General features: G+C 54.9%; 1 protein-coding gene across 1 annotated transcript in view; it reads right to left on the reverse strand.

Annotated features, from left to right (window-relative positions):
* PNPLA7 (patatin like phospholipase domain containing 7) overlaps positions 1 to 19,209 on the reverse strand; it is a gene marked incomplete at its 3' end in the record, with an annotated part of 62,591 nt that overhangs the window by 22,154 nt on the left and 21,228 nt on the right. Inside the window, exons 13-21 of the mRNA XM_008047844.1 lie at positions 16,805 to 16,905; positions 16,436 to 16,582; positions 11,417 to 11,494; positions 10,329 to 10,534; positions 9,365 to 9,496; positions 7,972 to 8,095; positions 6,909 to 7,022; positions 6,274 to 6,343; positions 1,204 to 1,353 (exon numbers count right to left, since the gene is read on the reverse strand). Of these exons, the coding sequence (XP_008046035.1) occupies positions 1,204 to 1,353; positions 6,274 to 6,343; positions 6,909 to 7,022; positions 7,972 to 8,095; positions 9,365 to 9,496; positions 10,329 to 10,534; positions 11,417 to 11,494; positions 16,436 to 16,582; positions 16,805 to 16,905 (1,122 nt within the window). The remainder of the gene's footprint in view (positions 1 to 1,203; positions 1,354 to 6,273; positions 6,344 to 6,908; positions 7,023 to 7,971; positions 8,096 to 9,364; positions 9,497 to 10,328; positions 10,535 to 11,416; positions 11,495 to 16,435; positions 16,583 to 16,804; positions 16,906 to 19,209) is intronic.

The following is a 19,209-nucleotide window of genomic DNA, read 5'->3' on the forward strand; positions in this document are numbered from 1 at the left end:
CTCCGCCACTTTGCAATTTCTGTGATTCTATAATTGCTTCAAAATAAAGCTTATTTTAAGGGATAAGTTTCTACAAAGCAATACATCTCCACAACAGAAGATGCTTCTGGATGCACACTGAACAGCCAGACCAATGTCATCAAAAGGGAGTGAAACTTTCCACATATGTTTGGAGTATCTGTTGTGAAACAAAGATCAAGACTATCAGACAAGACAATTAATGCTTTCTGTGTTTTAGAATTTCCTTTTGAGAATGGCTGTTTTATGGCCAGGCATGAGAGATCACACCTGTAATCCCAGCACTCTGGGAGGCTGAGGCAGGAGGATCTCTTGAGGACAGACATTTTAGAATAGCTTTTAAATATTAGATATTTGTAGTAGTAGTACCTTTCAATTTTAAAAATCTTTTTTGGCATTTACGTCCTCTATTATCAACTGTGAACCACGAGGATCATACTTTCACATGGAAGTGAAATAGATACTCCTGTCATAATACATTGTTTCATGATAACTACACAACATTCACTGCACTCATTCTGATATCATTTTGCAGAGACAACCCTGGAACTTTTAGTACAACCCTACCACAGAGCACTGACTTGCCATCTTCATGACATCATTCACAATCACACAGACACTTGTAAAGAACACGTCAAGAAGAATACAAAATACCTTGTGGTTTTGCAAGTTCCCAAGAGTTCTCAGGAGTTTCAATTCTTTGTTCTTGAATCCCAAAGTTTAACAGCCGTCAGGAACTTGAGAACACCACCCGTCATCTGATCCCACCTCGGGCCCTAGCTACCCACTGCCGCCACCCCCAAGGCACAGAGTCACTGGCTGGGGCCCTTGCAGGCTCGGAGCCTCAGGTCAAGCTGCAGGGGGAGGGGTCTGTGGTGAGGGGTGAGGATGGGCTTCTGGGGGCCTCCACACCGAGAGACTCCCTACGGCCCCAGTCACCCCTCTACCTGGATTGTTTCCCAATCCCAGGGACACTCTGGCATCTCAGCACTGCCTATAAGTGGCGAGTTACAGGAGGTTGCCTGCATGTCCTTCTGCTCCCCCTAAGAGCAGAGGGCCCAGCCCTGAAGGTGTGGGCTCCCGCTGGAGACCCTAGGACCCGAGGCCAGGACAGCCTCCTCGCAGAGCGGACACAGACGCAACCCCTTTACTCTCCAGAGCACCCCAGAAGGACGCGGGGCTTACCAATGGCGCTGAGGGCGTGCTCGAGCTCCAGGGCAAAGGCAGTGAGGGGCACGTCCTCAGACACGGGCATCGCCGCCACTGTAGACAGGTTGCCAGCCGGGTTTCCTGCGTCCCACTTGCTGCCTGCTGCGGGGAGCCCCAGCGGGTGACCTGCAGAGCACAGGCCATCAGCCTGGATGCCCAGAGCCCCAGTGTTTCCAGATGCGCCATGGGCCAGGCTGCTCTGGACCTCGCACCTCCCTGCACCTCCCAGCTGCCCCTTCCTGATGAGCCCTGGGTCCTTGCCCACAGTATCCTGGATCCTACACCCAGGCCTGACGTGCCTGCTGCCCAGGAAGCCAGGTCGTCCTGACCTGCTGATGGCGACAGGAAGCAAATGAAAAGTATGGGAGGCTCAGGACACACTCAAGTCGTTCAGGTGTCTGACACGAAGAGGACACATGCTCTGAAGCAATCCTTGTGGAGGCTCTACCACTCCCTCTAGACACAGCAATGTGCGTGCACAGATCAACAGACATGCTGTCATTGTCCCCTATTGCTACGAGATTTCCAGAAACTGAGGGGGCATAGGATAGTCTGTGTGAGGGCAGGGCGGGCAGTCCCAGGCAACCCCACGACAGCCCTTGTCTGCGAGGGAAAGTCAAAGCAGACAAAGCCTTCCCGATCCTGAGACCACAGGCCTCCAAGGGGTTCACCCAGACAGCCAGGATGTCCTCCCTGGTCCCACGGCAGCCAAGGGGCCACTCAGCCAACACAGTGGCAAGGATGGGACACGTGGCTCCCAAGTTCATCAGCTGCCGTCAGAGGTCCCTGGTCCCTTGTTGGTGCTGGTCACTTTAGTGAGGGGCGCCTCCTGCTTTCACAGCAGGCTGAGGGGCGGACCAACCACTCCTGCCGGCCACCGCACCACCAGCCACACTCCCGCCCGAGTGAGTCTTCTGTGGGCTAGTCCATGGGCTCTCCACCTCTGCAGCCCCCTCGGGCCGGCCAGCACTAATGGTGTCCACGGCCCATCCTTTGCCTGCACCTCCCATTCCCCAACTGCACACAGGGAGGTCCAGCTCCTGCAGAGGCTTTGGTTCTGACTCTGTGCATCTCACCCTGGTGAGCGGGTTCCAAAACCATCAGACATGGAGCTCCTGGGTGGTCATGGTCAGAGTAGGGGGATGCAGGTGGGAGAGGGGCTGAGGGCCAGTGTGGAGGGAAGGGGTCACTAAGGCAAACCTGGGGGCAGGCAGCAAAAGCCAGGGCTCAAGAGCCCATCCCTGGTTGCAGAGGTGGCCAGCAGAAAATGTCTGCCAGCCCAGAAGGACGTGACCCACATGCTTGTGGCAGCATTGTTTACAGGGCCAAAGGCCATCCAGATGCCTGTGAGGGGAGTACAGCTCAATGAACCAGCACTAGCTATCAAAGGCAATAAAACAGGGCCTGGCATGGTGGTGCGCCTATATTCCCAGCTACTTGAGGGGCTGAGATGGGGGGGCCTCTTTTTTTTTTTGGTTGGAGTCTCACTCTGTCACCCAGACTGGGGTGCAGTGGCCTCCCGGACACTGCAGCCTCGACCTGCTGGGATCCAGCAATCCTTCTGTCTCAGCCTTCCAAGTAGCTGGAACTACAGGTGCGCACTACCACGCCTGGCTAATTTTTGATTTATTGCAGAGATGAGGTCTCGCCAAGTTGCCCAGGGCAGGTCTTGAACCCGCGGGCTCAGGCAATCCATTCACCTCAGTCTCCCAAAGCGCTGGGATTACAGGCTGAGCCACCCAGCCCGGCTGGGAGGGCCTCTTAAGTCTAGGAGATCAAGGCTGCAATAAGCCATGACTGCGCCAACTGTATTCCAGCCTGGGCAACAGAGCAAGACCCAGTCTCTAAAAAAAAAAATTTTTAAAAAGAATAAAACACATCTTTATGTACTGACAAGAAAAAGCTGATGTATACTGTATGTAGTTTATAAACACAATTCCTTTTTTTTTTTTTTTTTTAAGTTGGGGTCTCACTCCGTTGCCCAGGCTGAAGTGCAGTGACACGATCATGGCTCACAGCAGCCGCGAACTCCTGACTTCAGGTGATCCTTCCACCTCAGCATCCCAGGGAGTGGCACTACAGATGCATGTCACCATGCCCGGTTTTTTGTTTTGTTCTGCTTTGTTGTCGAGACGAGGTCTCGCTGTGTTGCCCAGGCTGGCCTTGAACTGGGCTCAAGAGATCCTTCTACCTCAACTCCCCAAAATGCTACAATTCTAGGCACGAGCCTCCTTGCCTGGCCCTGGAAGTGGCCCAACATTTTTAAAAACCAGACATCTGGCTAAAGTACCCTTCCAGATGAGGGCAAAGTAGAGAGATTCTCAGATGAGGGAAAAGGAAGAGAATGTGCAGCCAGCAGACCTACTCCAACAATCCGCTAAGGAAGATTCTTCAGAAAGGAAACGACACCAGCAGGAGACCTGGAAAACCAGGAAGGAAGCAGAAGCAACAGGAATGGAAACCATCTGGGTAAACAGCACAGACGACTCTCAAGTTTCAAAAATCACACTTGACGGTTGAAAGCAAAAGTTACAACACTGACTGAGAGGAGTTTTCAGTGAATGTTGAGGTAAGAGTGAAGACAACCATGTGCTCAAGGGGGCAGAATAAAGTGACCTAAACAGTGACAAGCCTTCTATATTCCACTCACAGTGATAAAATGTTAACGTTAGTAGACAAAGGTAAGTTTGGACACTGCAATCCCTAGAGTAGCCACTGAAAATACTTTATTTAGAGGTATAATAGAAATCACAGGTGATAAATAAGAATGGAATACTCAAAGGTTCAAGTAACCTAAAAAAAGCTGGGCTGGTGGCTTGCCCATGTACTCCCAACACTTTAGGAGGCAGAGGCAAGAAGACTGCCTGAGCCCAGGAGTTGGAGACCAGGCTGGGCAAATTGGCAAAACCTTGTCTCTACAATAAATAAAAAAAAGCCTGTATACCTAACCCTGAATTGTACCCCACAATTAAAAAAAAAAAAAAAAAAAAAAAAAGTCAGCTGAGCCAGGCTCGGTGGCTCAGCCTGCAATCCCGCGCTTTGGGAGGCTGAGGTGAGTGAATTGCCTGAGCCCCCAAGTTCGAGACCCTCCTGGGCAGCTTGGCGAGACCTCATCTCTACAATAAATCAAAAACTAGCCAGGCGTGGTAGCGTGCGCCTGTAGTTCCAGCTACTTGGAAGGCTGAGGTGGAAGGACTGCTGGAGCTCAGCAGGTCGAGGCTGCGGTGGCTGGGAGCGGCCACTGCACTCTAGTCTGGGCAACAGAGTGAGACTCCAACTAAAAAAATAAATAAATAAAATGAAATAAAATAAAATAAAATAAAAAGCCAGCTGGGCATGATGGTGTGTGCCTACTGTTCTAGCTATTTGGAAGGCTGAGGCAGAAGGACCCCCTGAGCCCAGTAGTTCAAGGCAGCAGTGGCCGTGGGCATGCCACTGCACTCTAGCCTGGGTAACAGAGTGAGACTCCAACTCAAAAAAAAAAGCAACCCAAAAGAAGATGGAAAGGAATGGGTGGTGGCTCGTGTCTGTCCCAGCTACTCAAGCACAAGGTCACAGCTGTGGAAACAGACACAGACCCCGGCCCTCATGCAGCTCACATGGCAGCGCAAGAGGCAGACAGCAGACAAACGCCGAGAGAGAACAGGTGATGTGTCAGGGTGACACCTGCGAGGAGAAAAAGGAAGCAGGCAAGGAGAACTGAGAGCGCTGGGGTGGACGGGAGGTCAGGGAGGCCATGCTGAGAAGCAGGGGCAGGACTGTCCCGGGAGGTGCTCTGGGCAGAGGCAGGAGGCAGGAGACCGGGTTCCCACAACAGCAAGGGGGCCTAGAGTCAAATGCTGCCAGCCAGAGATCCACAGTCAAACATCAGTGTTCTCCAATATTCAGGATCTGGTAAAGAGGACAGCCTAGTACACACTCAGAACTAGAAAAGAATAAATAGCTGGGAAGGAAAAACGCTAAAAGTCCCTATCAGTCTAAAAGGTTTCTCCATCTTGGCACAGGACAGACACAGCATGCTCAAGCTACTCCACCAGGCGCTGACGCAGATCCGCTCCATCAGTCTCTTTTCCCAGAGGTTTCGCCCTTTGCGTCCTTCTTTCTTTTTTTTTTTTTTTTGAGTTGGAGTCTCACTCTGTCGCCCAGACTGGAGTGCAGTGGCCGCTCCCGGCCACCACAACCTCGCTTGCTGGGCTCCAGCGATCCTTCCGCCTCAGCCTTCCAAGTAGCTGGAATTACAGGCATGCGCTACCACGCCCAGCTGATTTTTTGATTTATTGTAGAGATGAGGTCTCGCTGCCCAGGCGGGTCTCGAACCCGCGGGCTCAGGCAATCCACTCACCTCAGCCTCCCAAAGGCGCGGGGCGTCCTTCTTTCTAACCAGCTAACAAAAATAGGAGGCAGCTATATCACACTTCTTCCTTTCACGTACAGTAGAGTTTCCCTCCAAAGCGGCCCACATCGAGACATATTTCCGCAATACTCTGGCACTGCCAAAATCTAAGCTCTCCTTATCCCACTCCACTCAAAGCTGCTCCTGGTGGGTGCTTGGGGCCTTCCCTGAGGGTGGGGCAGTCCAGCAGCCCAACGCCCTACAACGCTGGTCTCGCCACTCCCCCACCCCACACAGGGCTGTGGGCTGGAGGAGGCAGAGCTCTGAGGCAGGGCGGGGCCCTGGTCCAGAGCGGAGGAGCTCTGAGTAGGGGTGAGGCCACAGTGTGGCGGGGCGGGGCAGGGCATGGCCTAGAGCGGGAGGAGCTCTGAGGCAGGGCGGGGCCAGACCTAGAATAAGAGGAGCTCTGAGGCTGGGGGGAGCTCTGAGACAGGGCGGGGCCATGGTCCTCAGTGGAGGCGCTCTGAGATGGAGTGGGGCCACAGTGGGAGTGTGGTCGAGGGCAGGGCGGGGCATGGCCCAGAGTGGGAGGAGCCCTGAGGAGGGCGGGGCCGTGGTCCAGAGGGTGGGTGCTCTGAGGTGGGGTAGGGCCACAGTGCGGGCAGGGTGGGGGGGTGCTCCCAGGAGGCCTTCTGAGGGGCTGGGTGACCCACCTGCCACAGGTGCCTGCTGGAGATTGCCCAGGATCTTCTCACCCAAGAGATGAATTAACCGAGTCACCACCTGCGGGGAGAGAAAGAACCGACCCCAGAGCCAGACAGGTTAAACGGGAAAACACTGGGAGCTAAAGACCCGACGAGGACGCACAAGCAAGACGCGGGAGACAGGACGCTGCATCCACGTTTCACAGTTGCCGTGGACCGTGGCCCTGGTGGCTGTGGAAGACCCAGCGACGCCTTCTTCTTGCTGCCTGGGTAAGCCCCACGGTGGCCTCTGCTGCCTGGGGCAGCCAGCAGGCGTGAAGGGCAAGTCCGGAGACTGAGCCTTGCCCCGCCTCGTGCTCTCCCGGCAGGGGCAGGTGGACCACAGCAGAGGAAGCCACCCTAACCCTGAAGGCAGGACAAGGACAGGCTGGCGGAGCTTCTCCATCACACAGGGTCTGTCACAGCCAGGCGCCGCTGCCCCTCAGTGGACAATCCACTTCAGGGGACAGCTGGGGACGGACCACCACAACGAGACCAACACCTAAATGTGCACATCACCCAGATGCTGGCCGTGCACGAAGCCCATTGAATAATCGCCCCAGTTCAAGGCACAGCTCTGAATCAGGGCCCTGTGCTGCCCTTACCTGAGGGTACCTGCGCTTGATGGACGTCAGGGCTCCTGCCGGCAGCTTGGCCAACTCTGAGTCGCGAACGGCGTGCACTGTGGTGGCCCTGGCCTGATGGGTCAGTGTCTCCACCTGAGGAAGAGGAGCTGGCTACTGGGGCCAAGCCACATCTGTCGCTGTGCAATGGCCGGGGACAGTGGCCATGCAGGAGAGCCACACGCAGTCATAGGGTGCAGGAAGCAAGGGGACGGCACATCTCAGTGCACCTCTACCGCAGGGCAGAAGCAGCCAGAGGTGCGCGTGTGGCGTGCTGTAGACCACTGGAACACGCCGGAAGCCCAGGGTAGCCCCAACAATTCATACAGGTTCCACACACAAGCACTGGCCACCACAAGCTGGAGCAACAGTAATCTCAACACTCCTTCAGAAACAAATGCCTTCGGAGAAGATGTTTCTCTAAAACATGTCCCCAGGGCCTGCGGGAGCCCTGCTGTCAGGTCCTAGGGTGTCTGCGCCAGCACCTGGCCAGCTGTGTGAGCTTTCGCATGGCAAGCATTCACACGCTGCCAACCCGAGGCCCAGGGCCACCGAACCACAGGGAAGTCCCAGACGGATGGGAAAGAGCCACCACTCAGGTAGTGCTGGGGGCAACATGGTGCTATGAACATGCTGTTGCAGAGCTCCCATAGGCCCAGGGCAGGAAGCAGCATTCGGCACACGCCCACCCGGCCCCTCAAGCTTCAGGAGGCTGCCCTGGGAGCTATGGAGGACAGCTCACCAAGTGGCTTAAGACCCAAGGCGCCCCAGAGGACTGTGGCTGCTGCAGACCTCCCAGAGGTGACCTCTGCTGCTCCTCAACCTCCAGGGCCACCACCTGAGTGGGAACCTGCATACCCTGAAAACCAGGGTGATGCCCGGGGCCCAAGGGGCTTCCCGACAGCGGGCAGGGCCCAGGCCCAGAGGCCGTGCCTCCAGGAGGGAGCTGCCTTCCTGCAGTTCACTTCCAGGGCTCCTTCTCCCAGAAAGAGCGGCCGGGCCAGGCCCAGGGAGGAAGCGGAGGGCGGGGGCCCTGGGCGCCTACCACACCAACGAGGTCTCCGCGGCCGTACTCGCCCGCCAGGCGCTTCTTCCCGTCGTCCTTCCGGACCACAGAGCGCAGCCGGCCGCTGAGGACGATGTATGTGCAGTCGGACCTGTCCCCCTGCCTGCGCGAGATGCAGAGCTCAGGAGGGCCCTGGCTACCACCTCAGCGCCAGATCCAGCTTCCCAGAAGTCCCAGGCCTTCAGACATGAACAGAGAAGAGGCCGGGCTCGGTGGCTCAGCCTGTAACCCCGGCACCTTGGGAGGCTGAAGCGAGTGGACTGCCTGGCCCGGGCACCTTGGCCAGACCTCGTAGCTACGATAAGTCAAAAATTAGCCAGGCATGGTGGCGCATGCCTGTAGTTCTGGCTCCTTGGAAGGTTGAGGCGGTCGACATTGGGGTGTGCCACTGCACTCCAGGCACAGAGTGAGACTCCAACTCAAAAATAAAATTAAAAAAAAAATAAGGCCGGGCTTGGTGGCTCAGCCTGTAATCCCGTGCTCTGGGAGACCGAGGTGAGTGGATTGCCTGAGCCCGCGGGTTTGAGGCCCACCTGGGCAACTTGGCGAGACCTCATCTCTACACAATAAATCAAAAAAAATTAGCCGGGTGTGGTGGCGTGCGCCTGTAGTACCAGCTCCTTGTAAGGCTGAGACGGAAGGATCGCCGGAGTCCAGCAGGTCGAGGCTGCAGTGGCCGGGAGCGGCCACTGCACTCCAGTCTGGGTGACAGAGTGAGACTCCAACTCAAAAAAAAAGAAAGAAAATAATGGCGGGATGGCGCACACCAGCAGTCTCAGCTACTCGGGGGCTGAGGCGGAAGGACCGCCTGAGCCCAGGAGGTTGAGGTTGCGGGGAGCCATGACTGTGCCGCTGCCCTCCAGCCTGGGCAACAGGGTGAGAGCTCGACTTCACACCAGTAACAACACTAGTGGTTCTGATGGAGCCACCTGAAAGAAGGGCATGGATTTATGTGTGCCAACACAGAAAGACACGCATGAACCTACGTCTGAGCGTGTGCAAATGCACAAAAGCCACGACACCCGTGAAGTGCATTTCTCAGGGTACCTCGGGGGTGGGGCTGTGGGAATTCATCCTTCAGTACGTAACTGCCACGGTAGCCGGGCTTTGTTCATGAGCTGCCACACTGTACACAGCGCAATATGGGTATCCAGAGCGAGAAGGAGACGCCTGCAGGCCTTACGTGGGTGCTGCATGCTGGGGCCTCGCCTGTGCACTGCACGCCAGGGGCCTCACTTGTATATCACACACCCGGAGCCTCACCTGTATTTCGCATGCCCAGGGCCCCACCTGTGCCCTTCACACCCAGGGCCTCACTTGTGTGATACACACCAATGGGCCTCACCTGTGTGACAGATGCCCGGGGCCTCACCTGTATATTGCACGCCCAGCCTCCACTTCCATCCAGTCCAGAGCAAAGTCAATCTGCCGCACAAAAGACGACATCCGCTTCACCACAGTGTGTGCCACGCCCAGGACCACGGGTGGCTGCTTCCGCATTATCCTGCAGGGCAACCTGGAGTCACCCCAGCCCCGCCTCCCACCTCCAAACCCCGCTCTGCCAGCTCTACCCTCTACCTGCTCACAGTGCTAGGAGTAGGCGGGACCCACAGCCCGCCATCACACGGGAGCCACACCACCCACTGGAGGGGTGATGAGACCACTAGCCCAGGGCTGGACAGCCCAGGCACAGCCAGCAGCTGCTCCACCGTGACACAGCACTGCCCACGTGCCCAGCAGCTGGTGGCTTTTGTGAGCCCTCCAGCACTGTCCATCTATGAATGCCCTGCAGAGAGTACACACGAAGCCAGGGTCCTGATGGGCACTGCACACACCTCTGGAAAGTTAAGGAACACACACAGGCTGTGGGTGCGCACAGTGAGTGCCATGAAGGGTGCTCACTGCCAACACGGACCTGCTGAGCCAAGTTAGCAGCCTTGAAACTGACCCAGGAACAGATGTGTCTGGGTCGGGCCCACATGCCAAGACTTGGGCACAGACCACGAAAGTGGCAGCACAAAGCAGCCCTGTGCCAGCTGGACGGAGGTCCAGCGACCCTGCTGTACCAGGGAGCACACATGCTGGCCTGCACTTGACATGCACGGAAGGCGCAAACTTGTAGCAGGAGCTCAAAAGCTCCCACAGAAGCTGTGGGTAACCTGCCCGTGCATCACGAAGCCCTCGGGGATAAAGACCAGGGACACAGAAGGCAGAGAGCAAGAGTGCCACAAAAAGCCACGCAGAGCCTTGGGAAGCCCATGTCACACATGTCTGGGGGATGGCACGACAGGAGGCCAGGAGGGAGGGCGGCCCTCGGTCCTGGCCCCGGGACTCACTCGTAGAAGTGGGCCTTGGAGATGGACAGGAAGCCACAGTCCCTGTTGGCCTTGATGGTAAAGATGAGGGGCTCGCCAGTGAGCACCGCCAGCTGGCCCACCATCTCCCCAGGGTGTGTGAGGAACAGGCAAGTGTCCTCCTGGCTGTCGATCTTCCGCTGGTACACATGCAGCAGCCCCGAGACCACGAAGAGGATGCTGACGTCCTAGACACCAGAAGAAGGCAGCTGGTCTGGGTGGCGGCAGCCAGCCCAAACTCAGGGAGCCGCCCCGGGCAGCCAGAAGCAGGACCGGGCAGGTGACCTGGGATGTCCATGGGCAGGGAGAGACTATTGGACCTTGGCACATAGACAAGACCCAGGGCTCAGTCAGGAGACACTGGGCACTTTCAGGTCCTTCGCATAGTCGGTCTACCCAAGTAGCTCTGGGCACAGGTGCTCATCAGAAAAATTTCAGCCATGTCTACGATTTGTTGTTTAACTACCAATCAGGAAATTTGTGTTCTCAGTAGCCCCAGCAGCAAGCCTGGCCTCAGATGCACACACCTTCACTCCCTGGACCCTCATACAAAGTGTTGAGGACAAATACATGTTGGTCCAAAATTTCCGTGGAAGCCAAGACACAGGCTCTCTCCCTGAGGGCTCGTGGAGGGTGTCACACCACCATGCCTTCGGCCAGGCCCCTGAGAGCGCTGCCTCCTGCCCCAGTGGGGCCACAGCTGAGCCCTCCCCACACTGGGCCTCCCTGCACACATCACACACATTTCCGTCCAATGTCGCAGATGCACCCCAAGAAACTACTCTGAGGCCAACCTCACCTCCCCCAAACCTGCCCACCTACACACTCTCTGGTGTGAGCAGAAAGGGCCAGCATGGCAGGACTCAAAGGTGGGCACCGAGCTCCCCAGCCCATGGCCACCAGGGGCAGGGGCTCCGCTGCTGTGCCAAAGGACAGGGCCTGGGGCCAGAGGCCTTGCTGACCACTGGCGGCTGCCTGATGGCACCAGTCTCCTCCGGCACTGCAGCCAAGCTATGCAATGGCTCTGACTGTTCCATGAACCCGTTCTTGGCCTCGGGCCCGGTGCTCACCTGGTCTCCCTGTCGTGACACCACAGTGCCTGCAGGAACATGGAGAAGTGCCACTCGGCCATCCAGCAGAGACGGGTCCTGAAGGACAGCACAGGTTTTGGAAAGGGAAGACGAAGAGATGACCTCAGATGAAGGCACACAGGGACGGAGGCTGCACCGGGCGCCACAGAGGCCAAGCGCTACACAGTAGGAGGCCATGAAGGGTCCCCTCCCAGACCATCATTTTATTTTATTTGTTTTATTTATTTTTGAGTTGGAGTCTCACTCTGTCACCCAGACTGGAGTGCAATGGCCACTCCCGGCCACCACAGCCTCGACCTCCTGGGCTCTGGCGATCCTTCCGCCTCAGCCTTCCGAGTAGCTGGAACTACAGGCACGTGCTACCACGCCCGGTTAATTTTTGATTTATTGTAGAGATGAGGTCTCGTCAAGTTGCCCAGGCGGGCTCAAACCCGCAGGCTCAGGCAATCCACTCACCTCGGCCTCCCAAAGTGCTGGGATTACAGGCTGAGCCACCGAGCCCAGCCAAGACCATCATTTTAAGTGAACTATCACAGAAACAAAAAACTGCATACCACATGCCTTCACTCCTAAGTGGGCCCTAAACATGCAGCAGGCGGCACAAAGTGGGGAGCAGCAGAAGTTGGGCGACATAGGGGCACGAGGCAAGGAGCACACAACCACCCCTGGGCACCAAGTCCGCAACTCGGGGGAGAGCGCTCACTCAAGCCCAAACCTCACCTCCATGCAACTTACTAGTATGGCAAATCTTTACATGTACCCATGACTCTAAAATAAATTTTAAAAGAATACACAGGAGAAGGTGAAAAAGTCTCCTCCGAGGACCAGGCACTCACACAAAACCAACGGACACCAGCATGCTCAGCAAAGCCTCTGACGCCAACTGGTGGTGAAACCAACATCCGTAAAACAGAACGGAAAATGCAGAAACAGACACCCATATTTTGTGACTTTCTTTGAGAACACGTGATGTACGTGACGAATGGCACTGCCATAACTAGCAAGAAGCCAAGTGGGACACCCTTTCACAAACCAGCAACGAAGGCCAGTCCCAGCACGACACCTCCAGGTCAGGACAAGCCTGGAGCTGAAGTTCCCCGAGCACCCAGAGCCAGCGGGTGGCCCTGGCAAACCACAGCACCAGAGAGGGCTTGATAATGTCAAAAACACTAAAGCTACGGTCCACAGTGACAAGAAACAAAAGGAAGAAGAAAGCTCTAGCCGGGCTCGGTGGCTCAGCCTGTAATCCCGCGCCTTTGGGAGGCTGAGGTGAGTGGATTGCCTGAGCCCGCGGGTTCGAGACCCGCCTGGGCAGCGAGACCTCATCTCTACAATAAATCAAAAAAATCAGCCGGGCGTGGTAGCGCATGCCTGTAATTCCAGCTACTGGGAAGGCTGAGGTGGAAGGATCGCCGGAGCCCAGCAGGTCGAGGCTCGGTGGCCGGAAGCAGCCACTGCACTCCAGTCTGGGCGACAGAGTGAGACTCCAACTCAAAAAAAAAAAAAAAAAAAAAAAAAAAAAAGAAAGCTCACTGGTCACCTTTGGAACTGAATCATCAACTCAAATGTCCCAGCCCTGACGGTGCAGGCACCCAAACTGCCATGGCCACGGGAGAGAGAGCCACGTGCCAGCCCCCCAGCAGAGGACGCGGCTCCTGCCACCTGGACTTGTCAAAGGAGGAGTGAGATGAGGTGGAGGCAAAGGGCCAAGCTGGCCCCTGCAGCCAACTGCCAGGCAAGAGGCTATCTCGAGTGTGGAGCAGCAGCAGCACTGTCCCGGGCTGGCGCCGCTCAGTCAGACAGCGGGCGCCCTGCGGGAAGGAGCCAGCCTCCTGGGTGAAACGTCCGACTGACGGGACCTCTAGAGAAGAGACGTGAGGGCTATGGCCAACGGCCATGGCGTGGACCTCACCATCGCTCAGAAAGTGCTGAGACTGCTGGAAATGTGAATACTGAAGGAACAGCTGAAGGTGTTAAGGATTATGTTAAATATTCAGGAGTGATTGTGGCATCGCGGTTATGTTTAAAAACAGCCCTTGCAGACCAGGCACGGGGGCTCATGGCTGTAATCCCAGCACTTGGGAGGCTGAGGCGGGAAGGTTGCTTGAGGTCAAGAGTTCGAAACTAACCTGAGCAACAAAACACAGCAAGACCTCATTGCTACAAATGATCAAAAAATTAGCCAGGCATGGTGACGCGCACCTGTAGCCCCAGCTACTGAGTAGGTTGAGGTAGGAGGGTTGCTTCAGTCTAGTGGGGCGAGGCTGCAGTGAGCTGTGACTGTACCATTGCATGCCAGCCTGGGTGAAGAGACTGAGACCCTGACTCCAAACAAACAAACAAAACATAGCTCTTATACCTGTAATCTGAGCACTTTGGGAGGCCAGGGTGGGAGGATCACTCAAGGCCAGGAGCTCAAGACCAGTCTGGGCAACACAGTGAGACCTCACTGCTACAAGAAAATTTTGAAAATCAGCCAGATGCAGTGGCACATGTGGTAGTCCCAGTTACTTGGGAGGCTGACGTGGGAGGATCACTTGAGTCTAGGAGCTCAAGGCTCAGTAAGCTATGGCCACACCACTGCACTCCAACCTGGGCAACAGAGTAAGGCCTTGCCTCTGAAAATAATTAACAAAAATAGCTCTTGCCTTTCAAAGAGAAAACTGAAACCCTCACTGGTGGCACACCATGACGATGAGACTGCTTTGGGGGGGCCTGGGCAGGGCACTGAGAAGAGGCACAGATGGCCTTCAGTCGACCGCTGCTGCGAGGGATGGCAGGCGCCCTCTCACCTTCACTAGGGCCTTCCACCTACTTGCATACATTTGAACTTTTCACGATAAAACGCGTTTAAAAAGAGAGAAGACTCGTTTAAAAAGAGAGAAGACTTGAGAAACGTGAGGCCGGCGGTGGCGCACGGACCTTGCTCAGACCCGGCCCCGTGCAACAGCAGCAACTCCTCGCACCATTTCGGGGCAGCCGGGCCTGAGCAGGGATGGGCCGTGAATCCAGGCCTTCCAACAATTCGGGTGCAAGAAGGGTACCGTATGTTCACACGCAAGGCTTCAGGCTTTGTCTCACAACAGGGTCCTCACCTTTAGAGAGGAATGATGTGAGATTGCGTATTATTTGAAGTTTTCCAGATAGAAAATAACTGGGGGTGGGGTCAGGGGTACAGCTGTAAAACCATGAGCCATGGCTGATAATATTGAAGCTGGTGACAGCCATGTGGGAGCTCACGAGACCACCTCTGCCACCTTTTACCCATTCAGAGCTTTCCATAAAAAGTAAGAAAATAAAAAATTAGATTCTAGGTGAAAATGATTGAATACAAAAAATAATGAAAATAAGTTTGTTTAAAATTACTAAAGTGAAACAGAAAGTGTTATGCTAAAATAATCTGAGATTTTTATTGCTGGATTAAATGTAACCAAAACAATTTTTAAGTATAACTGAGAACTCTGAAGTCTAACTTTGGGACATCTGGATGGCCCAGAAAACCTCGTGCCTTGAGTCTGAACATAAGGTGACCCCAAACTGCTACCAATTCTAGACTTCTGGCAAGAGCAGACAAAAATCTCTTCTGTAGGGAGATCATGTCATCTTAAGGCTCATCTAACATCTAAAAATAAGCACTCAAGCACTATAGATAGCCACTGTCTCAAAGCACATAGTTATCCAAGATAACAAAGCCCAAGTGTCCCCATAAGACACTGAACAAGAACCACAGGGAACAAAAGAAAACAGACTTAGAGGGGACTTCTTGGCACATCCGGAAACTGCTGAGCTGGGTTTCCATGAGGAAAGTGTACATGGTCTGAGGCCTTCCTTGCATCACACACAAAATCCAATTCCATCAACATTAAAACCCAAGCAGCAGGATGACCACTGGTGCGCCTAACCCTGAATTGAACCCCACATCTTTACAACAAAAGTAGTATATTAAAAAATAATGTTAGGAGAATCAGAATTTTTTTTGAGTTGGAGTCTCACTCTGACACCCAAACTGGAGTGCAGTGGCATGCTCCCGGCCACCACAGCCTCGACCTGCTGGGCTCCGGCGATCCTTCTGCCTCAGCCTTCTGAGCAGCAGGAACTACAGGTGCGCGCTACCACGCTTGGCTAATTTTTGATTTATTGTAGAGACAAGGCCTTGCCAAAATGCCGGAGTGGTTCTTGAACCCGCGGGCTCAGGCAATCCACTCTCCTCAGCCTCCCAAAGTGCTGAGATTACAGCAGAATTTTTTTAAAAAGGAATTTTTTAAAAAATTTTCATTTAAAAAATGTGGGGTACAATTTTTTAAGACACAAAATGCACTAACCATAAAGGAAAAGACTGATAAGTTCTACCACTTTACAATCAGGGACTTCTGTCCACCAAAGATACCATGTAGATGGCCAAAAAAGGCCAGGTGTGATGGTTCATGCCTGTAATCCCAGCTCTTTGGGAGGCCAAGGCAGGAGAACTGCTTGAGCTCAGGAGTTGAGACAAGCCTGGGCAACTTTTGTAGAGAGACCTCATCTTTACAAAAAAATTAAAAAATTCGCTGGACATGTTGGCATGTGCCTATAGTCCCAGCTACTCAGGAGGCTGAGGCGAGAGGGTAACCTAAGCCCTGGAAGTTGAGGCTGCAGTGAGCTGTGATCCTGTCACTGTACTCCAGCCTGGGCAACAGAGCAAGACGCTGACTCACACACACACAAAAAAAGGCCAAAAAAGGCAAGTCCTAGAGGAGAAGATTCTGTGCAGAACCAACAAACAACAAAGGATGGCTACCCAGAAAAAACAGAGACCCTGAACTCAAAAGGAAGAAGCAGGCTCCTAGCAGGAACTGGGGAAAGGCTGGAACCCAAGCTTCACACAAGGGGCCCCCAAGAGGCAACTGCATGCTGCACTCCATCCGAAAGCTGCTAGCCGACGCCTGGGACCCACTGCCCGAAAGAGGAGGGAAGGAGGCGGCGGCCTGAGCAGGACCACTGAGCCCCACGGCCACTCACATCTAGCTTCATTAGGGTGAGCAGGTCCTTCTTGGCAGCTCTGAAGATGGCGTCCGTCTCCCTGCTGGCGACAGTCTCATCTGAGTGGCTCTCCGAGTAGCAGAAGACTGCAGAGGGTATCTCTGCAACAGCCACACTTTTCTTGGGCTTGAGGAGAACAAAGATAGCAGTGATTAGAAGGGACAGGCCTGGGGGAAGCAGGCCAAGGCTCAGCCACCCTGGTGTCACTTGCCCCGGGAAGCCAGGCCAAGTGTGTGGACCACAGCAGCCTCTGCAAGAGACAGAAGGCGGCCATGCCCCTCAGAGCACCAGCGAGCAGGGATAGGGCAGAGTCCCCAGGGAAGGTAAGGAGACAAGGCAAGCACCTACCTTGCTGGTCATGGAGCTCCCGGGTTGCTCATCTGAGGGCAGGAAGACCCTGGCACGGTCGCATGCCATCCCCAAGTCTGAGGTGGCACCAGTCGGGCCCCCTGGAAGCAGAGGGGAGACTCAGGACATGCTCACTGGGCTATACGTACAGATGCCCTGGGCAGGCTGAGCGTACCCTGTGTGTCCAGCAGCACAAGCCACAGAGAAGACTCAAGTCGCAAAGGATGCAGGGCCCCAGGTCCTCTGCTCTGAGTCCTGACTGAAAATCCAAGACCCCTGGCTGCTCTCTGACACGTAGCTGCAGGTTGTTCTGGCAGGCTTGAACCCAAACCAGGGCCTCAAGCATCCTAGGCACCGACAAAGACGTCTAGGATATGGCCCACAACACGCAAAGATCCGGCCCCAGCGCTGAGCCAGATTCCTTAACGCCTCATGTAAACTCCATACCCGACCTCCTCGCGGTGGACACAGGTATGCAGAACACCCCTTTCCCATGCTGTCTTGAGGACACTGCAGCCTCTTGTGCACGTGTCCCTCATAAATACTCTGGACAGATCGCCCTGGCATTTAGTGTTTGGAATCCTAATGGGTCCCATCTCAGGATGGTTTGGGACAGTCCCTCGTGGGAACTCCCCTGCTGCTGCTTTTGGGCAGCCATGGTTCTAGTGGGCAAGGTCACTTTGCTCGATGCCTTTTCATGGCCAACAACCAGCTTTCTTTGAGATAGGGTCTCTCTGTCACCCAGGCTGAAGTGCAGTGGCGTGGTCACAGCTCACCACAGCCTCGACTTCCTGGGCTCAGGCAATGTTTCTGCCTTCGCCTCCCAAGTGGCTGGGACTACAGGTACAGACCACCACACCTGGCTAATTTTTCTATTTCTGTGTAGAGATGAGGTCTTGCTGTGTTGTCCACGGTGCTCTTCAACTCCTGGCCTCAGGCGATCCTCCTGCCTCGGCCTATTAAGTGCTGAGATTACAGGCTTGAGTCACTGTGCCCAGTCAGCTTTTAAACACTATTTAAATGCCCAGCTTATCAAATCTCTGGACTGCTACAGATTCTGACAAAGGATGTGGCTTTGCATTACAGGATCACACAAGTCTGGGCCTGAATCTGGCCCGGCATGTGCCACTGGGCACGCGAGTGACACATCAAAGCTGCAGTTTTCTTCTCCAAAATGGGGAATTCACGACACCTGTTTCTCAGGGTCGTTCCGTCACTCACAAGAGGTCACGTGTGCAGCACTTGGCATCAACAGGAGGACACCAGTGTGCTGCAAAAAAAACAAACGGCAGGTGTACACAACACAGATGAAGGTGGACGGCGTGCTGCAGAGTGCAAGGCGCACATCCCCAGTGCCCCGTTCATGGGAAGTTCTAGACGAGCCAAAGACAGAGCCACAGACCTGCAGACCACAGGCAGGGTGGACCACAGCAGAGGCGTGCAGGCCCACTTGAGCAGGCATCTGCCGGATTCCATGGAGCTGGACCCTCAGGCCTGGCGCACCATGCGGTGTCACGTATGCCTCAGGAACGCACTGCCATCGACAAGAGCCCCAAGACTAAAGCCAGCCTGTGGCAAGGAAGGCCCGACTGCAACCGCAGCCCCTCTGGGGAAGGGCACCCCCTGGGGCAGGTGTGAGACATGCTTGGCAACTTCACCTGGCAGCAGTTGCTCAGGGAACGTCAGGGTGCAATGACCACAACTTGCAGCTCAACAAAATATGTTGCTAAAAAATAAAATTCAGGAGCCTACAACTGATCATTTAAGTCAGCTTCAAGCATCACAGGATGCTGGCATCAGCACGGTGCAGGGACCAAAAGTGATGGGAACACACCTTCAATGAGAGCCACTGAAGTTGGCCCGGGATGCCGACCTGAGGTAAGGTGTCTCCACAGCTGTGCAGCCGCACACCCCACGAGGGCCCAGTCCTTCTACCCAGTTTCCAGGAAGATGCTCGGAGAGAGCCAGGAGCGGGGCACCGACAACCGGCGCAGTTAAGAGAAGACCTTCAGGACACAGCAAGTGTACTGTGAGCCCTCAGTGTGGCAGCAAGATCTGCACTGCAATTTGCTGATGTTAATCCAGGGCAGCCATGTCTTGACAGAACCCTTCCCACATCAAAACACTGCTCGTATGAGGGAAATAAACAATGGACTTACTGCCAGGGACTACAAAGACCAACCAATCACCTCTACTGTTTAAAAAGTTATGATTAGCCGGGCTCGGTGGCTCAGCCTATAATCCCACACCTTGGGAGGCTGAGGTGAGTGGACTGCCCGAGTCTGCAGGTTCGTGACCCGCCTGGGCAGGCAAGACCTCCTCTCTACAATAAATCAAAAAATCAGCCGGGTGTGGTAGCGCATGCCTGTAATTCCGGCTACTCAGAAGGCTGAGGCGGAAGGATC

The sequence above is a fragment of the Carlito syrichta genome, unplaced genomic scaffold (assembly GCF_000164805.1).
Source record: "Carlito syrichta isolate Samal-C Ts95f unplaced genomic scaffold, Tarsius_syrichta-2.0.1 Scaffold117969, whole genome shotgun sequence".
NCBI classification, from domain to species: Eukaryota; Metazoa; Chordata; class Mammalia; order Primates; family Tarsiidae; genus Carlito; species Carlito syrichta.